Source organism: Meles meles, chromosome 18 (assembly GCF_922984935.1).
Source record: "Meles meles chromosome 18, mMelMel3.1 paternal haplotype, whole genome shotgun sequence".
Lineage (NCBI taxonomy): Eukaryota > Metazoa > Chordata > Mammalia > Carnivora > Mustelidae > Meles > Meles meles.
Window position 1 is genome coordinate 45,413,752 of NC_060083.1, and position 27,363 is coordinate 45,441,114.

Below are 27,363 nucleotides of genomic sequence, written 5' to 3' on the forward strand. Positions count from 1 at the left end.
GGGACTGGGTGCATCGTGCACACACACCCCACCAATATCTATGTGTAAACAAGTGTGTGTGCGTGTGTTTTTTAACAAGACTTTTCCGCTTTTTACAAACAGTATAAACACTTTACAAGTGACCTCTGTCTCTGGGGCCCTACCCATTCTACTGTCGCAGACCAACAGCAGGTAACTTATCTCAGGGGCAAGGAACTTACTTGGATGGGAAGTGAGGCAGGCATCCCATTTCCATGCCCTGCTTCATGATATGTACAAAGAGAATTATTACCATTTTATCTGACAATTGCGTAAAAATATTACGAAGTCAAAAACGCCTGTTGAGTAAAATGACAAAGAGAAGAAAAAGAAGCCAACTGGTGTTCAACCCCTCTGTCCACTGGAGGAAAACCCACCCTAATGGGATTTTGCTCAGAGTCGGTTAGTATCTCTCAAGAGTCATTTTGACGTAATTGTTTTCAGCCTCAGACCTGACTTTAGATCCTGGCTCTCCCGTATAATACACACAACTTTGTACGTGTCCTTCACACTTCAGGGCAGTTGTCCCAACCACCCCTCGAACCCCCACCCCTGCTGCTATTTGGGAAAACTGAGACTCATTTCACTTAAGGATTTGTGCGTGGTCAGTGCAAAGAAGTCCTTATCCTTTTGCTAGAAAGATCTGAAGAATGAGATCCTGGCAGGTGGACCTACCAGGTTAGTGAGCTAGAAAGTTGCAAAGGTGGCTTTGGGTGAGGAGGCAAAATGGAAATTCCTAAAGAGGCAGCAAATCTTCTTCCTGGTACTTTGCCCTGAACCTGGCCCCCTTTTCTGCTCATGAGGGAAAGAACTTGGCATGTGTAAGCAGCTTCTTGGCAGTCTCAGAAGTTACTGCCACGCTGAATTTTATTGTAAATTCAAGCTATGGTGAGAAGGGTGAGAGGGACAAGGGATGGAATGGAAAAAAGCAAAGCCAGGGCTTAAGGTTAGAAGTCTGAGGGGATCTAGAAAGGGGACAAGCAGCCTTACATTCCTCCAGAGTCCCTGAAAACACCACCGTATCATACAACAGTACAGAAATTCACTATAATGGTGAAGTGTGCCTTAATCTTCCAAAAAAAGTTTGTGTGTGTTTGCTATTTAAGAAGGCAGAGAACCAAGTTTCCTACTGCCAAGCAAACACGATCACAAAGGTTAAAACCAACATTTTAGTGCTTGAGGACAAGGGAGCTTCAGTTGCAAGGAGAAATCCCCGTGGGTAAGGACAACTCCATTTCCAGCAAAGCTGAATCAGTGTAGCATCACTCTGTTGATAATCTCTGCAAATGGGTACCTTGTAAATTTCCCACCTCCCCCCACCACCCCACCCCCACCCCCAAAAGACAGTGGCTACATAACTTCTACATAACTTCTGGACAAAGAATCACGGTCAACTTGCCTCTGACACTTGAGTGAATGAAATGTTACTTTGTGATACACCCGCTTTTCAATTCCTGTTCTCTGCTCCAAAGGGGTACAGTGAAAAACAACAGACAAAACCCAATAACGGACTAGACTCTACACACATATTCTTCTGCACAAGGGCGTTTATGGAAAATTCTTCTCCTCTCCACACTTAAGATTCCTTGATGGTAGCATGGGCGAAGGCTGGACGAGGGGGTCCTCCTCCAGCTCCTCTCCAACCCAGATGTTCTAGCATACAATTACCTGACCCAACTAATAGGCACCCAGTGAGTGTCCTTGCTCAGCTTCTCCAAAAGCGCTCTGAGCTGGCTGTGGGCGCTCTGGAGGTCCTCCTTCACCAGCACGCTGTCCACCAGATGCCCGTAGTGCTGATCTATGAAGGCGGCAGAGGCGGCCATCTCTTGCTGCTCCTCGTCCTGCAAGGAAAGGGGCCATCATGGAGCCACTGGGTGGTCCTCCCTCAGAACAAGAAACCTCCAGTCTTTTTCTTGGGCGGTGTTCTCAGGTCTTGCTTTTAAGTGATGGGTGGGTGACTCGGGCCGTGAATAACCCATGGCTACACAAGAACAGAGTGTAGTGATAACACCCGATTATCACACGTCTGATAATGTGGCCAGGAAGTAGACACAATCCTTGTTCGTCTTCTCAAAATATCTACTGTTAGCTCTTAGGACCTGTTAACCTCATCCATGACATGGGCTTTGGCCGGACGCTAATTCTATATCCGTGTGTACAAATAATATGTCAGTATCACACTTCCGGGTGGAAGGTATTTCCAGAGAAGGGGGTACCACTGTGTTGTGTGTCAAGGTGCTTAAGTAATTATGGCAAAGAACTACAAATACTATTAACTATAAGCAAAGCAAGCATTTCTGGAATCAGTGAGGGGGAAAAGGAGGAGGATAAGTAACTCTCATGCCCTCTGAATTCAGACTCCTAAATTCATCACGTAGAACTTAATTCTTCTTGCCATTTCCTCATACCAGAGCCCATTACGAGCACAGTAGCTAGAGTGGAGTTCTTTACCAAAGTCCTAGGACAATCCTGACCAAACACCCCATTTCCCTGGGGTCCCCGACTTCATCAGACTGCTTTCCTGGCCCCTAACACTAAGGGACAGGTAGCCGGCGAACCCTCCTTTGCCTGGCCTGTGTAGGGTTTGCTTCTTTATTCAAAAACACCTCGAAGACGCGGAACCTCAAGTAGGTAGTTGACTGATGGTTAGCTTCTGCCTTCTCTCTTGTGCTCACAGAAATTCAGTGCTTTCACAGCGTGGGGGAGCCGTCCTCCCCCAAAGAGACCCACATTCCAAAATATTCCCTCCCTCCTCCTCCTCTTCTCTCTGTTGCCATCAGCCCCAGGTCCCAACTTTAGCAAGAGCACTTGTGAGGTCAGAAGATAGGTTCGAAAAGGCCTAGGAAAGGGTTGGGCATGCTGCCACAGAGATGGGAGAGACTGGATCCGAAGCTGGTGTTTCAATTAAGAACGACTGGGGTGTGGCCTAGGAATTGAACAGATCAGTGTGATCGAGTCTTTGACAGATGTCCCTTTTTTTCTGGGAGGATCCTTCTGTGAAGGAGTGAAGGGTGGGGAGCCCAGGCAGAGTGATCCCTGTCTGAAGCGGGAGGAACTTTCAGCTGCCCTACCTTGGGCTTTCCGGTGACCCGACCATCTAAGTCTGGCCAATAGGCAAATGGAAAGACAGCCCCAGGCAGAAGGTACGAGGACCCTTAGGCAGCTGTCATGAGCCCTTTCAGGCCTTCAGAAATGATCAGCTTTAAACTTACAAGTGGGGCTGCTGCGTCCTCACAAGCTGGGGACACGGGCGGTGTCTTCCTCTTCTCCTGGATCGCAGGCTTGACAAATATAACATAGGGCTTGAACTCTGAGGTCCTCAGTTGGCGCAGTGCCTGAGAAAGAAAGTTCAGAAGTATTACACATTTGAGAAATATTTTATTATGAAACACTTTCTGAATGCTCCGTAAGGGTGTGCTGTATCTCGGAACCTCGGGGGCAAGGGTCCTGACCGCATGGTCTTGTGACAATGGACTTCCACTGGGCAGACCAGCTGCTCGTTTTCCCATCCTCCACTTTGACACTGGACTTGGCCGGGCCCCGAGGCCCGCCTGCTGAGAATGAACGTTCCGAAGCCCAGGCTCCAGGCTCCAGGTGTTGCCGTCTCTCTCAGCTCTGACCCCACAAGCTCTGATTAACCTTCATATGCCCTTCTCCACGTGCCCCGTCCTGATAGAAGATTTAATGTGCAACTCTTATTAGCCAGATGTCGGTTTGGACTACACTAATTCAAAACATGTGTTATCACACAGGCCTCCTTATGATATTCAGAGAAGAAAAGGTTTGCTGAACAAATGAAGAGACTAAGAAACCATTTGAAACAAATGGTACAGACATTAGAAGCTTTTCAATATGCAAATCATCCTGTTAGCGCCTATGACCTATAACGTAAGGGCCTCAATTTGGAAACACTGGCATTAAACGTATATGTACGCTCTGCAGCCCCCCATTCAATAAAATCACTTTTCAGATAAAACTTTGCAATTCAGACTTTTAATTTTGATGATCAACCCCCAGCAAGTCCAAATGCGAGAGGGTTTTTCCTTCATAAACATAATGTGCTTTTTGGAATCTGTCTCAAGCCAACTCTTGTTAAATAAAGCCTACACCTTCTACCATAAAATCAGAGCTCCATTTCTATAGAGGAAAAAAAGAAAAACCCAGAGTGAGTTCAAAGCTTCGCAGTTTTTGTCAAAGACAAGGTTAAAAAGATGCTTGAGCCCCCGTCAAACACACGGCAGGCAGGGCGTGCAGAACTGGAAACAGGTTGGAAGCCCTTCGCAGGGTCATGTCTCCTTCCCTTTTCTCTTTCAAACGGCTCTCTAGGTTGCCTCTCTCTCGGTGATTCCCTGAGCCGCTGACTTGACTTGTCCCGGGGGCCTAGGGGCGGTATCCCGGTACAGGGAGCTGGGCCCCGGCACCCACCCATGCCCTGGTATCTAATTCCCTGTCCTGTCACCACGGCTCAGCAGCGCCCGTGCTACTGCCTGGTCCCCTCCACGCAGAGGCCACGACCCCAGGTCTACAGGGGGTCTGGGAGCATCCTCCAACAAATGCCGTTTTGTGTATACATATGCACGTTTCAGGGTACAAAGCTTTCCTTAGATTCTCAAAGAGAGACCTAAGGAAATTTTAACATCCAGTCTCTTGGACTAAAAAAGCCTTAGACGGAGGTCAAATGTTCTGTGTAATATACAGCTCCCTCGCTTATTATTATTTCATTTTGAGAGAGAGAGCAGGAGAGACTCAAGCAGACCACCTACTGAGCACAGAGCCGGATGCGGGGCTCAACCCCACAACCCTGAGATAGGACCAGAGCTGAAATCAAGAGTCAGACTCTCGACCAACTGAGCCCGCCCCCCATGTATATATTCCGCTAACAGAAAACGCCCAGCTGGCTCAGAAACTCACGTCCGGCTCCACGTCCACCAAACACACTTTGTTTTTGGCCATCACCGCCTGAATGGCGTCCAGACTGGTTCCGTAGAGGTTTTCCTTATATTCGCCATGCTCCAGGAACCTAAAACACCACCAACCTTCAGTTCCTGAGTTTGCCTAGATGAGCAGGCAAAGCTGGATGGACTTTCCACCACCACTACTCTCCCGCTTCCCCTAGCCTTCCCAAAAGCGCTCCCACAAGGTCAGGCGGAACACCGGCCAGGGCCCCCAAGGGCCAGCTGGGCCATCAGGCCCACGCACCTGCTGTGATGTAAGTCAGCCTCGAACGCTTGCTTAGAGACGAAGTGATATTCCAACCCCTCCTTCTCGTGGCTCTTTCGGGGCCTGGTGGTATCTTTGAAAGAAAGGAAAAGGGACACCAGGCTAAGAGATGTCACCTCGCAGTGCCTGAGAACAGCAGCGAGCCTGGGTCCCCCTACCCCCCTGGAGTTCATTGCTGTTTTATGAAGGAACCCACCACTCCCATTCCTCGGTGTCCCCGGGGTGCAGGCACACTCCGCGATGTGGGAAACGAGGCCTCCCACTTTGCAGGGGAGGACAACTGAGATGCAGGGAGATCAAGCCCAAGCCGGGGTGTGAGCTCTGTCCCATGCCAAGCGTTTGCCCCTTAGCGGCCCCGCTAGATGGCTTGGCAGAGGTGGAGTGGGTTAAGAATCGCAGGAGGGATCTCTAGCCCTAACTGTTGATTTCCAACTCGTTTTCCTTTCTGTGAGCCATGGGGACCCAGATACAGACGGCCCTGCTGGAGGCTTTTAAATCCTTATTCAGTAACTTCTCATTTCGAGAAGAGACATGAAGACAGACAGTCCCGTGATGGACAAGGTGCGTTTCAGCAAATCTGGCTCTCATACAACTTAGCGCAAAATAGGCAGCATTTCTCCACTGGTTTCTGTGATAGAACTGATATGTGCACTTCGGGGGGAAACCAGGTCCTTCCCAGAATGAGAGCACGCATGAAGGACCACATTGCTCTTTTCTAGAGCATTCCGCAAGAAACGATGGGGGTCCTGAAGGACAGTATTTTCATGCCCTTGGGGACCAACCCAGGATGCTCTGTGCTCAACATGTGGCATCTCTGTCCCACGTTGGGGAGAGCTGCTAGGGTCACTTTTCTGATCATGTCATTTACTTGCTTAAAAACTTTTTATTCACCACCGATAACATTCTGAAGAACTTAGATGAGTATCTCCTCCCACATGATCCACTCGAGCCCCCCCCAGTCCCTAATGCTGTGACCCTGGATCACACCCCCATCCCTTTGCACAACCGGATCCCTCTGTATAGAGAACTATTCCTTTCTTCCCTGCCTGGAAAACTCCTATTTATGCTTCAAAACCCAGGATAAAAGTCACTGCCTCTCTGAAGTGGGAAGCCTTGGGAAGCCTTCCTTGACTCTTTCAGGTCCTAAGAGCAAGTGGGGGGGGGCGTTCACCTATCTGTGGGGTGTCTGAAGCAGGTAGGCCTGACCAACCATGTACCCCTGCCCCGGGGGATGGATCTGAAGGTTCTGAAAGGCGCATGTATGAGCAGCTTCCACAGGTCCTGCAGGTTTCAGTCCGCTCTGGAAGGCAGTGGCCCTCGGAAGCCTACCTCCCAGGTCCATCAGGGGTGTGTCGCTAGAATGGCTTCTGGAGCCCTGCTGCCTCCCTCCCGTCCCTGCCACTTTAGATAGGGCTCCGAAAGACAACTCTGACAACCCACAGACTGGGGTATGGACCGCGAGGTCCAGGAGACAGGGGTCTGGTAAAAGAAAGGATTGGTAGCTGCCCTTAGAACACTCTGGAAAGGTCTCATTGCTGCCACCAGAGCCTTCCCTTTCGGTGACTGCCAGGTGCCCACACTGCACCCCTCTGAGATCAGAACTGAGGGTTCTAGAAAGGGAAAGGATAGCCAAGGACAGGAGTGGCAGGCAGGAGAGGAGACGCCCTTTGTGTGGTCTCATCAAGGATGTGACTGGACAGGCTGCCTAGGTTTGAATCTTGGCCCCACTACTTCCCAACTGTGTGACACTGGGCAAGTTACTTAACCTTTCTGAGCCCCAGCGTCTTCCTCTGCAGTATACAATGGTGATCACCCTTCTCCTCAAGGGTATCGGGAGGGCTGCCCAAGCCAATGCCCATAGAAGCTCCCAGACCCTTCGTTCCCCTCTTCTGCATCACATCCAGAACCAGGGCCCCCTGCCTCCTCGGTCTCACTTCCACAGCTGCTCCCAGCCTCAGGAACTGGCAGGGGTGTGAGCACCTTGGAGGGCGCCTGGCCACTCTGATGGCCCAGAAGCTGGCTACAAGGGAGTGCCCGAGCAGTCTCAGAACTCACCAGGCTCCCAGCTTCTCTGTCCTACTCTCTTACCCAAGCAGAGGGCAGGGGCTGTCGGAGTCAGAGTCACTGTGAAGAGGAAGCTGGAACGCCCCCTTGGTGCCCAAGGTTGCTACTTTACCTGCAGTGTGCTCTAGACCTATCTCCCATCCCAGGAAGGAACCGAGCAAGTGGTCCTCTAGCTTCTGCCTCAGAGGGTCCTAGTGGACCCCTGAAAGTGGGTTTCTTATCATGCCTAGGTCCCATGATCTGCCCACAGCAGGCAGTGCCCATCCGTCCCTCAGACCCGAAGTAAGGATTAGGATGCATCTGGGGAGTCAAGTCCCTATGAACTCTTCACACACGGGTATGCACACACAAACCGCCCCCGTGGAACGGCGGGGGGTTTCTCACGTGGAACAGCAACGCCAAAGTGCTGTGGGTTCTCTGCCACCACCTTCTGCTTCAGCTCATGCAGTCGGGCTCCTAGAGATCCTGGGAAATGAAAGGAAGGCTGACCAGGGTCCCTGCTGAGCTCCCTCCCCACCAGTCCAGGAGGAAACCAGCCCATTCCCTGGAAATGCAGGCCCTCACCTACCAATCAGAACCACCAAGCGGGGCCGTTCACCAGGCTGGTGCTGGTACCTGGTTACCTCCTCGTAGGTCAGCAGCTCTGGAGACTCCACTCCTGCAGACCCCTTTCCTTCCTGGGGGCTTCCCGGTCTTTCCCTTCGGCCCAGCCGGAAGCTTCTCCGAAGACCAGCTTTGCGGGAAGGGCAGGGAGAACTGTGGCATCTTTCCCAGGATCTCCCAGTAAAGACTTTCTCTACCTGGCCACACCTGGAAGTGGGGGACCTGAGTCCCACTGGCCTCTCCCAACCACCTCCTGCCACGGGAAGGGGCTGATCAGGGTGCCTAGTAAGATGAAGAAAGGGTGACCATCTGGCCTCTAAAATTAGGGTTTAAGGTCACTGTTTTATTTAAAGATGTTTACTTGTAGAGAACACAGGGGAAGGAGCAGAGAGAAAGAGAGTCTTAAGCAGACTCCACGCTGAGTGTGGGGCCTGGCACAGGACTTGATCCCACGACCCTGAGATCAGGACCTGAGCCAAAACCAAGAGTCGGACACTCAACTGACCACGCTCCCAGGCGTCCCAATCCCTGTTTTATTTAGCATGTGGCTGACTTTGGCTGGTCATCACCTCTCTGAGCCTCAATTTCCATATCCATGAAATGGGAATACAAATCTACAAGGGCAACATGTGGTCCTGGGTGGGGAGGGGGGACCCTGGATCCGGGAAAATGCTCTACAGGATATCACTGGGGCAACCGGCCAAATTTTAATATGAACAGTGTATTAGATCATGGAACTGCTTGCATGTTAAACTTCCAGAATTTTAATAACTCCCCTGGGTTCTGTAAGAGAATGTTCCCGTCCTTAGGGAATACATACTGAAGCATTTAGGGATGAAGGGACGTGATGGCTACAGCTGAGTCACAGGACTCAGGAAGAAACCGTGTGCGTGTGAAAAAGGGGATGACAAGCAAATAGGGCAAAGAGTTCTGGGTACAATTCTTGCACCTTTTGGGTAAGTTTGAAATTACTTCGAAATGAAAGATAAAAAAAAATCTCTGCTGGGGGCACCTGGGTGGCTCAGTGGGTTAAAGCCTCTGCTTTCGGCTCAGGTCATGATCCCGGGGTCCTGGGATCGAGCCCCGCATTGGGCTCTCTGCTCTGCAGGGAGCCTGCTTCCTCCTCTCTCTCTGCCTGCCTCTCTGCCTAGTTGTGATTTCTCTCTGTCAAATAAATAAAATATTAAAAAAAATAAATCTCTGCTGGTCTCTAAGGCCTTTGAAAAGACCAAGCAAAATAAAAGCAGCAAAGGACCTTTGGAGACTGGTACAAGGTTGGTAGAAGGTTCCGTCGCTGAGTGGCGGCGGCACACACGGGCTAGACCGTGGCTGAGACCGTGATGATAAGAGATCGGTGTTAACAGAGCGCTCCGGGGCCCTTCCCTGATAGGGCTCTGCTCCCAGGGGGCTGGGTGGAAGATGGGGAGATCCCAAAGCCTGGGCTCATAAGCTACCCTCCCCTGGCTGACAGAGATGAAGGGGAATGTGGGTCCCCCAGGCTCGGCTGCTCTTGGAGCTCAGATCACCCCGCCTCTGTCTTCCCCTAGTCCAGGAGCCCATGGTTGGCTTTGCATAGGCGGGGCATGGAGTGCTGGGGATCAAGGCCCAATACTTACCCACATAGTGTCCTTTGAGGTACCCTTCACAGTCACAGGTCTCTGGGAACCAAACAGAGATAGGCAGACAGTGAGCCTTGCTGGACACATATTCTGATCCAAAGGGACCCGACTTCTAGGTGGCCATGAGCAGGCCACTGGGATGATGTCTTGTGGGGGCCCGGGAGAAATGCCACGTCCCGGCTCTCCAGGAAACCAAGTCCTTTCTCTTTCACTCAATTCTCCATGCTTAGGCCCCGAACAGACTTTGCAGGACCCGGCAGAAGTTCTGGGCCAGCAGGCCCCTCTGGATTAGGCTCAGTGTGCAGAAGGAGGGGACAGTCACTCGCCCTGGCCCCCCTTCCTATCTCCTGCCTCCCACCCAGCCAGCATCTGGTGGTGGTGGGGGGGGGGGGGTTGTTATGTGCCGGGTGGGCAGGGAGGAGCTCTGTTCCCTGCAACTCTTCACACCTCAGGGCACGGGGGGGTGGGGAGGAAAAGAAGCCCCTGCAGCTCCAGACAGTCTACACTCTTGTCCGGGCGCACGGGGGATAAACACCAGCCTACCTTTGTCACAAGGCTGATCATCTTCGGTTTGCACAAAAGACAGATGGAAGAGCGTTAGTGGAGGGGAACCAGGAGGCGCCGCGGCTGAGAGGCAGCCGTGGCCTCGTGTGCACAAGGAGCCCTCCATCTGTCCCCTTTCTTTCCTCCAGCAAACCTGTGATCCGAGCTGTGGTGCATTATGAAACCGAGCCTAGCTCTCATTAGTCTCCCCGTGTGTGTCTCATTAGCAGCCCGAAGCAAGCCGGTGCAGCACTGACGTGAGCAGCCCCAAGGCCGATTTACTCAGCAGCCCTTCTGCCTTGAGAGCCGGTCTGGAAGACCGGCTGTGGGCAGTGGCCCCCAGCCAGGGAGCAGCTCACCCTAGGATGCCTGCCGTGGGGCCGGGACTTGCTCTCTCTCTTCCGGGGCTTGAGACAGGCCTGGGCAAAGTCAGGTGCCGGAGGAGCCAGCTCTGCTCTGGTCACCTGACACCCCTCTGGGCCACTCTTTTGGTTCCGAGTCCCCCCCTCTACCCCCGCCTGAGCCAGAGAGGCCAGATCGCGGGGCAGCTTCGTCTCTATACAGGGCTCTAACCTGGAGGCTGTGGGCACAGGCCCTCTGAAAACCTGACCCCAGCCCCGCTCCCTTGACCTCATGAGCCTCCATTTTCCCACGTTGGAAAAGAGGACGTCCTGACTCCACCCCTTCACACTGTGATGACTGAAAGGCAAGGTGGTAGGTGAGTGTGTCTTCTGAAGGGACGGGCTGCACGGGATGGGGGGCCAGATAAAACAGAGGACCCTCAGTTAATTCTGAATTTCAGATACACAACAAATAATTTCTTAGCATAAGTATGTCCCAAATATTGCATGGGCTATACTTACACTAGAAACCCATTTATTATGTATCTGAAATGCAAATTTAACTGGACATCCTTTGTTTTTGTTTTTTTAAAGATTTTATTTATTTATTTGACAGACAGAGACCACAAGGAGGCAGAGAGGCAGGCAGAGAGAGAGAGGAGGAAGCAGGCTCCCTGCTGAGCAGAGAGCCCGATGAGGGACTCGATCCCAGGACCCTGGGATCATGACCTGAGCTGAAGGCAGCGGCTTAACCCACTGAGCCACCCAGGCGCCCCATCCTTTGTTTTTATTTGCCAAATTGGGTGCTAACACAGGGTCACGCTCAGCCTTCTCCACACCTGACCAGCATCAGTGGTTCTAAAACTGTCAGGATCAGAGAGCCCCTTGGTAGTGGACACTCTCCAGAGAGACACACACACACAAACATGCACACACACACATAGACATGTTTGCACGCTATTTTGGAAGAGGTATTTAACATGCCCCCTCGTATCATCTATGGGTCCCAAATACAGTAGCTCCTCTCCAGAGAATAGCTCTCCCCTCCCCGACCTACTCCAGTTTCCCCTCCTGCCTCTGGAGGCCTGCCCAGCTCAGACGGGACCCTTGGGGTGCCCTCTCCAGTCCAGTGCTTGCTTCTTCGGGGCACAAAGCCCCTGAGTCCTAACCCCGGCCCCTTGCTGCCCATCTACTCACAGGGAGGCTTCCTGAGGCTCTGCGGGCTCGGCAGGGTGCCGGTGGCTCTCCGGTAGCTTAGTCGCCTGTGAGGACACAAGGGGATGGGCAGGCCCATGAGCTCAGCCACAAAACCAGTCAGAGAGAAATTTCTGGAAAACTCAGAGAAACCAAGGCCTGGATTGTCAGGTGGGTACATCCTGGCATTCCAAGGGCCTCCCTCCACAGTCAGTGGCCATGAAGAGAGACACTTTCACAGAAGCTCATTGGTTCACAAGCTGGAAGAAAGCAAGTCTCCTGCTCTAGGAGAAGCTCCTCCAGCCCAAGACAGTCACCCATGGGGATGGGGCCCACACCACATCGGTGATCGGTGGTTACTTTCCTAGGGCTGATTCTCAAGGAAGGGAGGCCTCTCGTTCACTCTCACACAGCCTCCCTAGCTCTGGGGACGCTGGGAGATAGCACAGCAACTCCCAGGAGAGTTGAGGGCGAGAGTGACCCTAATTTAGCCTCCTCCTCCCCGTCATCGGGGAGCTCAGCCGGACACATTACCCAATCTGATCATCAGTGGCCAGGCAGTCACGAAGGCCTCACCTCGGATCTGAGAAAACAACCAGGGCTCTTGGAGGGGTCTAGAGTCCCACATTTAAATGCAGCTAAAGAGCTCTCCCCCCAAGACCCAGGAAGCCCAAGATGCACGTGGGTCTGAGGTTCCTGAGGAAAGAGGGCAAGGGTTCTCCAACTTCAGCACCTTGGAACCATCTGGACTCCGCTGGAACACGGAGCTCAGGGCCGGCCCCTAGAATTTCTGATTCAGCAGGTCCGGGGAAGGGCCCAAGGGTTTGCACTTCCTGCAAGTTCCCAGGGGATGCTGACACGCCTGACCTAGGGACCGTGTACAGGGGTTGGGGGCACTGAGGTAGATGACCCCTGACATCTGTCACTGCAGCATTCCACACCCCAAAAGATGGAAGAAGGCTACAGGAGACGCAATGCAGGCCGTAACTGCCCCACCCTCCAGGCCAGCATTTACACTTCTGGAAATCTATCCAGAGGAAATCATTCAAAATAGGAGGAAGAGTCTCACGAGCAAGATAATGACCGCGGTCTCGTAGCAGCGGAATGGTGCAGACAGCTTAAAAGTACAGCCACGGGGAAGGAGCGAAGTCACCCAGAGACGCCTCCGCGCATGCCCAGGTGAGGCCCAACCCTCCCAGGATCCGACCTCGCAGAGCCTGGTGTCCTCCTCCCCCAGAACCCATCACATGTCTAGAAAGCGTCTAAACCACATGCGACTTTCTGGCTATACCGTCAGCTCCTCGGTGGGACAGGAGACAGAAACCATCCTCGCTGCCGGTGAGTGCATGGTCTACTTTCTGATAGAATATCATAAAGCTATTAAAAACCACACAATAAAGACTAGGTAATAACGTGGGAAATGCTAATGGCACCACGTGAAGGGACACGGGACACGTGCCTCCCAGCCGCCAAAAGCATGACTTCCCATTCTTTCGGCCATATGTCTCTCCCATAAAAAGCACAGGAAGGACATCTATCATGATGCCTCGATGGTGGTGATGCTTTGGGGACTTTGTTTCCCCTCGTCCTCCTCTTCTGTAATTTTATATTTTATTTTTTGACTTTCTCTACGTACTATAAAACATACCTGTGTTCAGTGACATCATAGATTTCCACATGTGTATATAAATCGCCAACGGCCATCAGCACTGGTTAGAGCACAAGAAGACGGACCACAAGGGCGATGGGTACTTAACCTAGGCCATGACACACCGCTCGCCCCTCCGGCTGGGGCTCCGGCCGGGTACCCACGCCTCTAGCCACGCCACAGCTGCACCCCCGCCCGCCCCAACAACACATCCCAGACCCACCTTTCCTGGAACTGCTTGGAGGGGATGAGGCCAGCTCGAAGGTTGGTGTCCCCTACTCGCTTGGCCTGCCACCATGTGGGATCATCCTGGCTGACCACCTCCAGGACCTGCCTCCGCTGGAAGGGCAGGCCCGCCTCCTGGCAGGGGATGGCCCGGTCCTCCCGGGGGTCATAGTGGAAGAGCGCCCGCATGAACACCTGTTGGGGGCGTGAGCACAGGTGTGTCTCTGCCGCATCAAAGGCCAGAGGACACCTCTCACGGGCCAGCAGGACGAGCAAGCAGCCTCGAGGACAGAAAGCTAATGGTCTCCTCTTGTTCTTCAAACCGTTTTGAATATTACAGTTGGGAAATCCATCAAGGTTCAGAAAATTAAGAGATGCGCTCCTCTATCTGAATTTCTCTTCCCAGCCTAAGTACCTCTTTATTTACCCAGTCCTTGGAGCAGCCTCTTAGCATTACACAAAGCAACAGCTAGGCCTAGGAACCAGCATGATTTTAACAAAAATGTTATTTTTTGATATGCTGACTGTCCCTAAGAAGTCAGTGGCCATCTGTTAAATAAGTGATCTAGACGCTTTGATGAGAGCACGGACACCAACAGCGCGACTGTGACCGGCTCCTCGCCACCACCCTGCAGTGGGCGACGGATGTCCACTTCTTTTTTACAGCTCACCCTGCCTCATCTACCCCATCCTCGGCCACCCCCAGCTCTCCCCTTTGGAGAGCTCACCCCCCAGAGATGATGGTGTTTGCCACACTTTCTTGTTCTATAATTCAGTGGATGGATTTATTTTATTTATCTCTATTACCAGACCACTAGGGCCCAATTACTTTGACAACTAACAGGAAAACAAAAACAAAAACACAGAGGGTTTTCTGAGACAGATTCAAGTCATATATTCCTTTATGTGTCAACCAGAAAAAAGATTCACTTGGGGGCACCTGGGTGGCTCAGTCTGTTAAGCGTCAGCCTTCGGCTCAGGTCATGATCCCAGGGTCTTGGGATCGAGCCCCGCATAGGGCTCCCTGCTCAGTGGGAAGTCTGCTTCTCTGTCCCCCAATACCCCTCCCCCTGATTGTGCACACGCGTGCGTTCTCACTCTCTGCCCAATAAATAAACAAAAATCTTTAAAAAAAGAAAAGAATCAGTTAGACAAAGGTAAGAACTTTCCAGCCAGATATTCTAAGGACAGACATTCTCACCCAGCCACAGACGTTATCAGGGTCCCAGGCGCTCGGAAGAGGGTATAATCTTATATGGCCATCCCAGCTCAAGCTTCTGGATCAAGAAGAAATATTTAGGAAGGATGGACTAAGGCACAGGTTACCCATTTTCTCCAGGAAAACCGTGTTTTCTCCCTGTGCCAAGTTAGAACCTGCACAAGCTGTCTATGGAGATCATATTAGCGTATCCAAGAAAGAATCAGCTTCCATCAGGTTAAGAGTCTACACTAGGCAAGCCCTAGGATTCAACCTAAGTGTGCAAATAAGAAACAGTCACACGGAGATGCTGTCTTCGTTTGCTGTCAAAGTCTGACATCAGAGACATTGCCCATTATTGATCCCTCATCACCAAAATACTTGTCCACATCTACTCTGTGCCACGTGCTGCGATGTCCCTTCTCTTCCTGCATTTCATGCCCAGAGGCAGGGGCTGGGACTCATCTTTCTTTAAAGAAATGGGCATGTTCCTTCCATCTGTTGAGAAAAAGTATGTCCTGCCTTTCCTCTCCTTTCTGCCCTGGTTGCTCGTTCAGATTCCAATTTATTTGAAGTTGAAGCAATGCCCTCTCTTGTCCTCTCTACCGCCACCTCCACTTGGGTCAGAATAATCTCTCCCAAAGACATTTTATAAGAGCCTCCCTCGCAGGTCTCCCTGCCTCCCGTCTCTACCCATTCCACCCCCACCCCCGCCACATGGCCGCCCGGGAGCTCCCACATCCCCCAGGGTCTCACCATTTCAGTGCCCCCCAGCCAGACCTCCAGCAGCCAGCCCTGGTATCTCTCTGGCCAAAGGCTTTCTCTGGCCACTGCTCTACTCTCATGCAGCCAGCAGGGAATGCTGGGAATCCATCCCTGGATGCAGCCTGGCAGGAGTGGGTGCCCAGATTTCCCAGCTCCCCTGGCTCTTGGGTGGGAAGACACATGTCTATGCAGGATCCCCAAGTTCCCACCAGGATGATGCACGTTTTGTTGCACTCACTGCCTTCCCTTCCCCGGGAGGTTTCCCGGGGGTTACCTCCAAATGAACTACTTGCACTCGAATCTTCATCTCGGGGCCGGCCTCTGAGACCTCAAAGCAGGCCGGGATTATGCCAGCACCCTTAAGAAAGCATTCAAGGCCGTTCAGAAGATAGCCTTAACCTACCTCCCAGCACAACCCCTCCAGAGCCCGAGCATGGTGCTCTCACCGATCCCCGAATGCACTCCTCTCCGCACCCCTGAGCCTCTGTAGATGCAGACCTCAGAGCGCAAACTTCCCGCCCCCTCTTCTTCACCAGCGAAGTCCTACTCACCTTCACCTGTCTCAAGCCTCACTTCCAGTACCCCTACTACCCAGTCCCTTCCAGAGTGTCCGTGACTCTGCTCGGAACCTTTCTGAAACACTAGCACTCATCACATAGCAATGAAACACCTGCTCCCCGGCCTCCCTCTCTGAACCAGGAGTCCTCAAGGCTACCAACTGTCCCTGTCTCCAGCATCTGGCAGAGCGCCCGGCACAGAGGAAGTGCCCAAAAAAGGTAGGCTCACCAAAGAATTAAGCAAATGGCAGTTACTTAATTGGTCCCGAATCCAGCACATTTGGTACTTTCTCCTCTTCGTGGCCCTGATTTTCTATTTCAATTAAAATAACCTTGTCTTTTATTAGTAAGTCACGTCAAATCCTGTTTAGAAAGAGCCAGGTACAAATAAATGAATCACAGCGTGACTGAGTTCCAGTTCTCTACTGAGCGCATGTTTGGAGAACCAGACATGTGATCTCTTCCAGAATGACTGCTTCAAGGCCCTCCCCCACCTCCAACCCCTCCATACCTTGCTGTCCTTTAAACGGTCCTCCTCCTGGGTGGCTGGAATGATTTTCAGGGTAATGGATCCCTGGGACTGAGCCTGAGAGGAGAGAGTTTGAAGCTTACCACCTCCCACGTCTAACCCTCACCCTCGGTGAGTTCAAGTCTTCCAGCCCCGATCTGGAAACTCACATTCAGAAGGAAGTCAGACACACCGCCTCCCCTGTGGGTCACCCTCCCAAGGTGGCTCCCATGAATTAACTAAAGCAAAACTCGAAACCCAGTATCCACATTGTCATGGGACAAAGGGACGTGGAACTCTGAATGAGCACCAAGGACAGCGCACGCACTGAATTCCGCCTTTCCTTCTCTCCTGACTTCTAGAGCCCACAGGCCACCCTTCTTTCTCTTCTCTCAGGGTTTTTTCATAACCAAGTTCAGTTTCACTTCCCTCCTTTGCTCCCATCTTCCCCATCAGGCTCTCCAACCTCAGGCTACCCCTACCTTGCCAGGGTTTCTCCTTCCCTCTACCTGACACAGACCCTGCATCTCCATGGGGGCGGGGGGCGGGGGCGGGCACAAGGCAGAATGTGGTCCGCCCATGAGAGCACATCTGGCCCAAAAGTCTCCCTGAACCAGCACTGCCCTAGAACCCAGGGCCTGGAACTGGGGAAAGGGCAAGGGGGTGGGGCCAGGAAAACCAAAGGAGCCTGCCTGCAACCAGGGGTCCCTACAGTAGGGGTTCCCTCTCTTCAGATCAGCCAATTTCTGCCCCCCTCCTGAACCATCAGAAACTAGCAAAGAGGGTCGTGTTGGGGACAAGGACAAAGAAGTGTTGTGCCTGAGGATAAAGAAGACAAACTGTGATTGGAGCTTTTGACAACTACAACTTGAACAAGCAGAATGGGTTCTGGAGGTTGTTTGCGTCCCAGCACTTAAGACCCTAGAATCCCCTCACAGACGGGAAGTGCTGTAGCCTTTTCCTGATGTTTACATCCTGATCACAACCACACACTGGAGGAGGAACCCTCCTCCCTGTTCCTACTTTCCAGAAAAGGAAACTGGAATCCAGGGGGACCTAATGGGTGGCATAAGGCTGCCCTGCTGGAAAGTAGTGGAAGCAGGATTTGAACCTAGGACCACCTGACCCCCAAAGCCCTTGTTCTTGGTCCTCCCTGTACCGCAGCTTCTTTTTCCATATTCCTCAGCCCATCCAAAGAGGAGGCCCATTTGAGGGCATGTCGCAGAAGGGGCCTCGGGAAAGGGAGTAGGACTATGCTGAAGAGGTCTGAGAGGCAGGTGGCCCAGGAGTACCACTCTTCCTGTCTCCCACCCCAGCCCTGGGCGTACTGCAAAGTCACGTTGACTGCAGCCTCCTCGTGAACACAGAGACTGAGGCAGAATCAGCCCTGGCTCCTAGAAGTGCCTTGTTTCAGTCTCCAAAGACCACCACAAACCCCCCCCCCGCCCCCGCCCGCCCACAAACTTCCCCGGACACATGCAGCACGGACCAGAATCTGGCTGATCTCGTCAGGGCGCTTATGCAGAACTGTGATACCATTCACTTCTCGGAGCTCATCTCCAACGTGGACCAGACCTAGGAGACACAGGGCTGCCCATCAGCACAGGAAGGGGCCCCAGGCCCGGGGCACCACTGGCACCCGCAGGAGGAGCCCACCACATGCACGGCAGACTCAAGGTGTGAAGACGGCCGGCAGGCCTGTGTCTGGCTGAGTCCTTCTGTGCGCAGGGCACCCCACTCAGCATCGCGGCCTCCAACCCCCCCAGGGAAATCCCCGGTTTGCAAGCAGCCAGCTGAGACCCAGAGCAAGTACGCCACTTGCCCAAGGCCACCCTGCTAAGATATAATGGAGCCTGTGTCCAAACACACTTATTTTGGCATCGAAAGCCTGATTCTTTCCATTATAATCTCTGTTTCTTTAAAAATATCATTAACTCTTCACCTTCCTGGGTTAACAGACATAGTCTTAGAACGTCTTTCTCAAATCCCAAGAAAACTTAAAGGCACCTGGAAAGGTGTCGTCGAGAGTATTAAACACACCTGCCCACTGGCCTCTGCTCTAACGACAACTGTCTCTGCCCAGGAGGCCATAATTGCTCATCAAAGAGACGGCCGGCAGCATGGGCAGCCCCCAGAAGGCGGTCAGGTGTGCAGGATCTCGGGGGTGGCCCCTACACCTGCTGAATCCGAATCTGTGTTTTAACAAGGTGCTCGGGGGGCCGGGTCGGTGTTTGTTAGTGTTCGAGAAGCTCTGGTCTCCACAGGAGTGATCCCCGGGCTTCTGGGGTAACACCTCTCTCCACCAGGAGGTTTGCCTCCCAACCGAGTAGTTGTTTCACACACCAAGATTCTCCACCTGTTTTCCACCCAAACAAATCTGGGGCGTGAACACCCTTTCCTCCATAAGCATGACAACCGGGGTGGCGGGGACGGGCGTCCCTGCTCCGCAGTCCGGAAACCCGTCAAGCCCGTCCTGTGGGTTCAGCGACCCCAGTTCTCAGCGAGGCCAGCGAGGAGCCCGTCTGACCAACCCCAGCGTTCTCCGTGCCTGAGGTATGTTCAAACAATTACAATTTTTACCAGGCTCGGGAGGGAGGAAGAGAATTCCAGCCCCACTCCCGGAGAGCAAAGCACATCCCAAACAGGGGACCAGAGAGGAGAAGGAAAGGAGACTCCTGGCCATGCAGCAGGGTGGGGGAAGGCTGGGGCACACTGGCTGTCGCCTCCACCAGGCCACCAGGGATGCCACTCACCGCTGCGGTCCGCCGCGCCCCCTCGCATGATTCTGGCCACCACGACAGCCCCGGAGTGCTCATCCCGCCGGATGGTGGCGCCCTGCATTGGAGACAGAGCAGGCTCTTCAGCGGCAGCTCCAAACCTCAGACCCCCAGTCTCTGGGCCCCACAGAGTCACCCCAAAGGGCACATCAAGGACAGCCCTTTCCAGCGCCGAGGATGCACGAAACCAGCCTCTCATGTTAATATAGTTCAGCGATCCCCACATCTCATTTTGGGGATAAGGGACAGGGGCTCGGCGAAGGTCAGCATCCCCAAGGTCGCCCAGCTGCGAAGGCGTGACGGATTATGGGACGCTGAGTCCAGAGCTTGTCTAGCCCATCACAGCCCTTGTCTCTTGGAAAGACATTTAATAATAATTCGGAGAAAACGTGGTTGCAAATTCTAAACCTCTAGTCACAGGGTACTAGACCCTCTGTGGTTGCCGAGAGGCACCAGTTAGGACGAGCCAGAGCTTTGGGACCAGAACTTGAACTGTGGAGCCCAGCAGAGATGATGTCTCAGATGAGAGGTGCTAACAAGCCCTCAATTTCGTGCACCCTGCAGGCAGGACCACAGCAGGCAGGGCAGCAGGCGGTGACGCACGGTGACCCTGGGTTCGAATCCACCTGCCGCTCCCTGAAAGCTTGCAGCCTTAGCAAGGAAGCCCCTTGTCTCCTCTGAGTCTGCTTCCTCTGGGGTGGGGGACAGCATTTAACTTCCTGGGGCTGGTGCACGGATTCTATTGGGTGATGCGGGCAAGCCTCAATTATGTTGCACAGCATAAGTGCATGCAGTAAGTGCTCAATAAATGTTAACCTTTCCTTATTGGCTGTTACTGCAAACACACGGGCACGCTTGTTACTAACTCTGTTTATGTCACCTACTTGAAGTCTGCAGGACAAATATTGCTGGAAAGAGAAATCGTCAGCCAAGAACCCCATGGTGTCTTGCCCCCTAGACCTTCAAACTTTCCGGCATCTCTGTCCATCTTGTCCTCCTTTCTCTACTCTCAACAGAGCGGCTCCTCTTGTCTGGGCTGGTGCCTCGATCCCCTCCCTCTCTCGCCAGCAAACTCAATACTTGCTCCCTGCTGGCTCCTTCTCCTGGCTCCAAAAATACTATCACATCCCCCTCATAAGTAAAAAGCCTGCCCCTCCCTCCGGCAGCTCCCCGTCTCTGCTCCCTTGGAACAAGCACCTGCTTCCTCTGCCTCCTGCCCTCCAAGTCACTGCCACCTGCACCCTCCAAGACAGCGGCCACAGCACTGACCGCCCACCAGCTGCCGGCTCCCACACACTCTCAGCCTTCTTGCCTCTGCCTCCTGCGCCCCCCACACTTTGGGACCCTCTCCTAGTCAGGGCGCTGGTGACACCCCTCTCTCCCGGGTCTTCCCAGCAGACGATAGGTCTCCACAGCCGGGTCCTCCTCTCTCTGCCTTTCAGATTGTGATAAAGGGGCAGGATTCAGACCCGGACCCCCTCTTGCCTCACTGCTCTCTACCCACGTGGTCTCGACCTCTCAGGTATGATTTGAACCCCTCCCGGATGCAGGCAGCTGCCGGATCTGTGTCTCGGAACAGTATTCCCTCCACTTCCTGGAAGCCTCCGCTTTTGTGTTCAACGGGACCCAAGCTCCATTCCTTGCACGACAGAAACAGTGCCCACCTAGTCGTCCCAGCTGGACACCTGGGCACTCTCCTGGGCGTCCCCCTCCCAGACTCCTGCCCAAATCAAGGCAGTCACAAAGTGATACTAACCTTTTTCTGAAATACTTCTTGCATTTCTCTTCCCTGTTCCCACAGGCCTAGTCAAGCCCCATCTCTGGACCTCCCCGTCGGCTCCCCACCTTCAAACCGGTCCTCCGCTTCTGGCCTCACCCTCCGGGCCACCTTCTACTCGGCAGCCAGGGCGATCTTCCTAAACCGCAAATCTGATCATGTTATATCTTCTGTGAAACCTTACAGTGGCCTCCCGCTGCCCGCAGGAACAAGCTGGGACACTATGCATGGGCCATCGGCTTCTCCCTCTGGTTCTGCCCCGCCTCCGTCACTCCTAACCACAAACTTGGCTTTCCACATCTGCACCGGGAAGCCCAGAGCACCTTGAATATGACAGAGTAGGCAGCAGGCAGTGAGCTAGACAGGAGCAGGGAACAAGTGTTTTCCCACTGATGAAAGGGCGGAGGCCAAGTTCCAAAACAGCCAGAACAGACCCCACGGGATATGCCCGTGTTCTTCCCTATGACCAGTGCCTTATAGTAACCTAGAGCTTCACTGTAATACATTTACATTGCGCTTTTAACCCCTTATTCTGTCCTCCGTCCCCCTCCCCCAGAATGGCTGCCAGAACAGGTCAGACAAGGACCATATGGGGCCCAAAACTCCCACCCCCAACCAACAGGAGTCCCTTAGATGACTGGCTGCAGCCTTTGGCAGAAACCAGCCCAGCTATGACCCATAACTTATCCAAACATAAAAAGACAACCCTGATCTCCCAGTGTCCCATCTCCAGAGTGTCCTTTCCCTTAAACTGCTATTAAACCTTTGCTGGCTCCATGTGCACCCGAATGTTTATAGCAGCAATGTCCACAATAGCCAAACTATGGAAAGAACCTAGATGTCCATCAACAGATGAATGGATAAAGAAGATGTGGTATATATACACAATGGAATACTATGCAGCCATCAAAAGAAGTGAAATCTTGCCATTTGCGACGACGTGGATGGAACTAGAGGGTATTATGCTTAGCAAAATAAGTCATTCAGAGAAAGACAATTATCATATGATCTCCCTGATATGAGGAAGTGGAGATGCAATGGGGGGGGCTGGGGGGTAGGAAAAGAATAAATGAAACAAAATGGGATTGGGAGGGAAACAAACCATAAGAGACTCTTAATGTCACAAAACAAACTGAGAGGGGCTGGGGGTAGGGGGGTAGGGAGAGGGTGGTGGGGTTATGGACATTGGGGAGGGTATGTGCTATGGTGAGTGCTATGAAGTGTGTAAACCTGGCAATTCACAGACCTGTACCCCTGGGGCTAATAATACATTATATGTTTATAAAAAAATTAAAAAACAGAACAAATAAAAAAACCTTTGCTTGCTCCACGGTCTGATTCTGAATTCTTTCTTGGCCAAAATCAAGAACTAAGGCCGGGGAACAGGACTCTCTGTTGACAAATAGATCATGCTGTTTCCCTTACCCTGAATTTGCTCGGGTCATTCTACTGTGTGGGGTGCCCTTCCTCTCTCTTTTCCTCCTGGGAAACTTGTTCCTTTTCTTGGAATTCAGCCTGGGCATCACTTCTTCCAGAAAACACCCCTGTCACTCTCCTGTGACCTCCCAGAGGGCAAAGACTAAGTCTTCATCACCTCTGATTTGCAGGTGCCCAACATGGTGCCTGGCACACGGTATGTTTGCTTGTCAAGGATGCCTGCCCCATTTTGCGAGGGGGGAAACAAAGGGGGCAGAGAGTTCCCCTTCCATTTGCAGAAGTGGTTTAGCTGAGGGCCCTTGGTGAAAGGTGAAAATCCAGAATGCCAGCTGAGGCATTCTCTGGGGCAAGCGATCAACTCTCAGACTTCCTCCACACTCCCCCGTGTAATAAACAACCCTGTCCCTTTGCTCCGTAAATCAATGCTGCACTTGGACCAAAATGATAACAATCTGTCAGCTGGGGAGAAGAATGGCTGCTGCCCGGTGCTCCCTCAGTATTCAGAGCAGGATTTGGCCAACTTTTCTTTAAAGGGCCAAATGTAAATATTTCAGGCTTCGCAGGCCACACCGTTTCCGTGGTAACTACGCCACATTGCCGATGCAGCGCAGAGGCAGCCACAGATGATACGGAAATGAACAGGCATGGCCTCATGCCAGTAAAACTTTATTTACAAAAACTGGCAGTGAGTTGGGTTTGGCACTTGGAACCTAGTCTGCCAACCTCTGATGGGGACCGTGATGATCAGGGCTGCCCTGCACAGCTGCGCAGATTATGTACTGCACAATGGAGCTTGGCCACAGTCAAGGGAGGCTGTGTACACCCAGAGAAAGAGGTACCCTGCACACAAAGATGTCACGGAGACTACTGGCAGCCCCCAATAAAGCTGCTATCGCTCACTCTGGAGACTTTGGCGGGGGGGTGGGGGGGTGTCTTCCCAGTTTTCTGGGTGGATGGGAGATGGAAGGGGTGGGGAAAGAGAGGTGGGTGTCACATACCAGGGGCTCCTTGTTCTTCACCAGGCGGACAATCTTCACTGATTCTTCATCAAAATCCTCGTCAATATTATCAGGCAGAGGGGGAAGAACGGGGTCGAAATTCTTTTGGGCAACGGTGTCATGTACCATGAGCATGGCCTGTCAGGAAAGCAAGAGAAGTGACGGGCCAGCCCCAGAGCTCCCAGGGGTCAGGGGGCCTTGGCCGAGCAGTGATTTGGGGGTCTCAGGTCGCATGCCAGAGAAACCACCACCCAGACACTGGTAGTGAGGACTCTCCCACTCAGAACTCTCCTTTCCTCAGCCTCCCGGCTGAGCGCTCCCCACGGCCCCCACTCCAGGGGGACGTGAGCTGCGTGGGCAGGCAGGGGCTGTGTGACTACCCTGAGGTGGGGGGTGGACAGCAGCTGGAGCAGCTCCCTCTCGTCGCTGTGCACGGAGGCGGCCTGCAGCTCCTCCATCACCTGTGGAGGAACGAGGCAGAACGTCACACGCGGCTGCCCAGGCTTCGAGCCTGCTGGGAGTCTCCAGGGAAAACCCTGCTTCCTGAGCTTCGGACCCAAGGGTCCTCTCAGGAATGGTGACAGCACCCGAGAGTGCGTGGGACACTCAGCCGCCCCAGGACTGACACTCTCAGGGAAATCACAGCCCGGATCAGAAGAGCATGAGTAGCTCGTGTGGGCTACTCCTACTGGGAGCTAACTTACTAAGCCCTTACTAGGTGCTATCTGCTTCATGACGACAAATTTTTTTTTTAAAGATTTTATTTATTTATTTGACAGAGAGAGAGAGATCATAAGTAGGCATAGAGTCAGGCAGAGATAGAGGGGGGAAGCAGGCTCCCTGCCGAGCAGAGAGCCCGATGTGGGGCTCGATCCCAGGACCCCGGGATCAAGACCTGAGCTGAAGGCAGAGGCTTTAACCCACTGAGCCACCCAGGCACCCCTCATGAGGACAAATTTCACAGTGAACCCAACATAGCAGGTATTCTCATCTTGCCATGTAACAGACGAGAATGACACAAGAGAGACTGAACATCTTGCCCCAGGTTGAAAAGGCAGGATTTGAACCTGGGTCTGTGTAGCTCTATTATGTGTGCTCTCACTGCTGTGCTATTTTCTAGATGAAGAAACTGGGGCTCAGGGCGGTTCAATGACCTGCGGCAGGTCCCAGAGCTGGTAGGAGAGGCAGTGCCGAGCCTGGGAGCCTGACAGCCTAACGTGCTCCTCATCACGTCACACAGCGCAGAAAGGAGGGAAGGTCTACGCCCACGCCTCGCCAGGCCATCTCCTGGGGTTGGGTGCGTATACCCAGGAGCTGGCCTTGGCAATCAACTTCCCAAACCATGCAACATACAGGGCAGGTCCGCGGGAAGTTAGGAAGCGTTCCTTTAAAAAATGAGAACCCCGAGCCTGTAGAGGCGCACCGCAAGTCACGTGACCCCAGGACTTTACACTGGGCCTCCCCAAAGCACAGCACAAGGCGACTGTTTGACCTTCATGTCGCCAGACCTCAACAGTCTGGAACTGCTGATATGATTCAAATGTTCTCATTTCACAGCGGGGGGAACAGACTTTCTCGGGCACACACAGTAAGTGGGCGTCCTCATGTCCCTGTGTCCCTTGGCCCAGTCCGGGGTTCACAAGTCCCTTTTTGCCCATTAAGAAGCCCAAGGAGCAGCAGGAGGAGAAGCGAAGGAGATGTCTCTTTCCCCGTTGGGCTCCAAGCCCCTATGTCCCCGACAATCTAAGCAATGGTGATGGAGCCCTACAGGGTAGGGAGGGGGGATAACAATGTAGCGGAAAACCTGGAGCTTACATCCTCAGCAAGGGCCACAGCGCTGTGCAGAACAGGGGTTGGACTTTGCCTCTCGTAATAGCGAAGCTTCTCGTGAATCTGCAAAGACAGCCACTTTCAGGCTCTGGCCTCCCAAGTCAGCAGCCCAGGTGCACCAGGGACACCCCACAGCCTGCCCACGAGATGGCCACAGAGTGGGTCACGGATGGGTCAGCCCAAGAGAAAGCCACCCATAGTGGGCCAACGAAGACCCTCCCGGGGCAGGGGAATGGTTAAGATGCACTTGGGGGACTCAGCCAGCTCTGAAAACCTCTAGAAACCCTCAGCAGATGGGATGAAATGGGGCTTTACCTTCATTAAGTAACTGAGGCTTTTTTCACTGAAAACATCCTTCAAGAAGCCCATCTCTTCCTTGTGATTGGAGTCAGGTCTGAGCTGAGAAGTCAACAGTGCCAGGGTCTCGTGCAAACCTGAGGACAGGGTAAGAGCACGAAGTATAGCCCATGCCCTGGGTACTTCCTGCTCCGTGGGACCCCAAGGGGATCCTGCAGTGTGGACACTGTCTCCCCAGGCTCTATCTCCTAGGGCTCTCCAGCAGTCCCGGCCTGGGGCTGCTGGGCAGGGTCTTGTCTCAGGGGCTTCGGGCAGGCCCCAGGAAAGGCACTCACCAGAGTCCTCCGACAGCACGGGCATTTCTGTGCCGCTCAGCTCCCAGGGCTCTGCCTGAAGATTCTGGGAGAAGGAGGGTAAGTGGGGTCGATCCATATTCATTCAACCAACAGGGTTTACACGCCTGCTGTGTCTGTCCATGACCAATTTGGGGATAGAGGGGATGGGAACAAATAACTCTCCGCTTATTTTTGTTTGTTTGTTTTTTCATTTGCTTGTTTTCAGAGAGCAAAGAAAGAAAACTAAGACTTGCTGGCACGCCAGATGTGCCAAGCATTCTGCTGAGAGGTTTCATATGACACTTTTCTTAACGTGCACAGAGCCCTGAGGAATGGGCGCTAATATCCCCATTTTGCTGATGAAGAAACTGAGGCTCAGAGGAGTTCAGTAGCTTACAGGTCAGAATCCATACTCCGGTGGCCTTTCCCGGCTGGTCTCCAAGGTATGAGGTGGCCCCTGCTTACAGAGGGCGCTCTGCTCTGCGGCACCCCCTGTGCCCTGTTCCCTTTCAAGAGGCCTAGCTCAGTCCCTTGTCCTTCACAAGTCCCTTGTTCACCTTCAAGCCCCTGGTCATACCTTCAACAAGTACCCATCTGGGCCTACAAGCTCCCTCCTTCCCCACCGCCCCCAAGTCCCAAACTGAAGGCAGTACCCCCCAGAACAGAGTGCGAAGAGGTGGAGAAATGTGAGTTAGGGTTAGGGTCTCCACTACGCAGGACTGGGCAGCCCTAGCTCAGGAGCCCCTCCCCCCCCCAGTCCCCCAACGTGCTCTGCAGCACGTGGACCTCAAAAGTCCTCCTTCAGAAGGGGACAAGGAGAGTAATGATTCATTCATTCCGCAGACATGGAGCTAGCCCCGCGGCGCGGAGCACCGGGGACACCAAGATGCGAAAGAATGGTACTGGGCTCTCCAGCCACCGCGCCGCCCTCCGCCAGACTCACCCTCTGGCTCCTTCTAGCTGTGCCCCCCCTCCCGCGAGGCGGCCAGGCACAGACTCCAGCTCGCTTTCGGAAGGAACCTGTGGGACGAACAAGGAGCGCGGCTGGCCGAAGGGAAGGCGAACCCCGGGGGCCGCTTGCGGGTGGTGCAGAGGAGACCCAGCGGCGGGAAAGGAGCGGGGCGCACCGGGGTGGGGAGGGGGTGAGCGCGGGGGGGAAGGCCGGGGGCCGAGGGGCGGGGACTCAGCGCCCCCTCCCCCAGGCGGGGAGCTCGGGGGGCCGCGAAGCAGCCGCGCGCACGAGGGGCGGGGCTCGGCGCCTCCTACCCGCCCCCGCTGCGCCCCCTCCCGCCGCCTCCCGGCTCCTGGGTCGCTTCGCCGCGGGGGTTCCTACCTGGGCGCTCCGGGATCTCCGTTCCGCCACCGGGAGCCGCGCGGGTGCCGGGAGCCTCGGCCGCCGCTGGCTCCGC

The 27,363-nt window shown here is 53.5% G+C and overlaps 1 protein-coding gene across 2 annotated transcripts; it reads right to left on the reverse strand.

The window, feature by feature from the left end:
- Positions 1 to 1,401: 1,401 nt before the first annotated feature.
- MPP3 (MAGUK p55 scaffold protein 3) lies at positions 1,402 to 27,363 on the reverse strand. Of its 2 annotated transcripts, XM_045983791.1 has the most exons (20): positions 27,288 to 27,357; positions 26,898 to 26,974; positions 25,955 to 26,018; positions 25,638 to 25,756; positions 25,308 to 25,385; positions 23,873 to 23,953; positions 23,493 to 23,630; positions 19,257 to 19,338; positions 17,993 to 18,078; positions 16,507 to 16,581; positions 13,474 to 13,670; positions 11,606 to 11,670; positions 10,068 to 10,088; positions 9,522 to 9,563; positions 7,871 to 8,035; positions 7,687 to 7,767; positions 5,218 to 5,311; positions 4,930 to 5,038; positions 3,231 to 3,353; positions 1,402 to 1,859 (listed from the first exon to the last, which is right to left on the reverse strand). In XM_045983791.1, exons 3-20 carry the CDS (start codon positions 25,977 to 25,979, stop codon positions 1,683 to 1,685), a joined length of 1,758 nt encoding a protein of 585 aa, XP_045839747.1. In that variant the 5' UTR covers positions 25,980 to 26,018; positions 26,898 to 26,974; positions 27,288 to 27,357; the 3' UTR covers positions 1,402 to 1,682. The 2 variants fall into 2 exon arrangements, with proteins under 2 accessions (XP_045839747.1, XP_045839748.1); XM_045983792.1 differs by lacking the exon at positions 25,955 to 26,018 and having other exon boundaries at positions 27,288 to 27,363.

Excerpts from the sequence above, each read along its gene's own strand:
- MPP3 (XM_045983791.1), bottom strand. The coding sequence starts at position 25,979 with ATGCCCGTGCTGTCGGAGGACTCTG. Across the intron at positions 23,954-25,307 it reads CTGTGGCCCTTGCTGAGGAT|GTGATGGAGGAGCTGCAGGC; the intron begins GTAAGCTCCAGG and ends GTTCCTCCACAG. Across the intron at positions 7,768-7,870 it reads CCGCTTGGTGGTTCTGATTG|GATCTCTAGGAGCCCGACTG; the intron begins GTAGGTGAGGGC and ends TTCATTTCCCAG.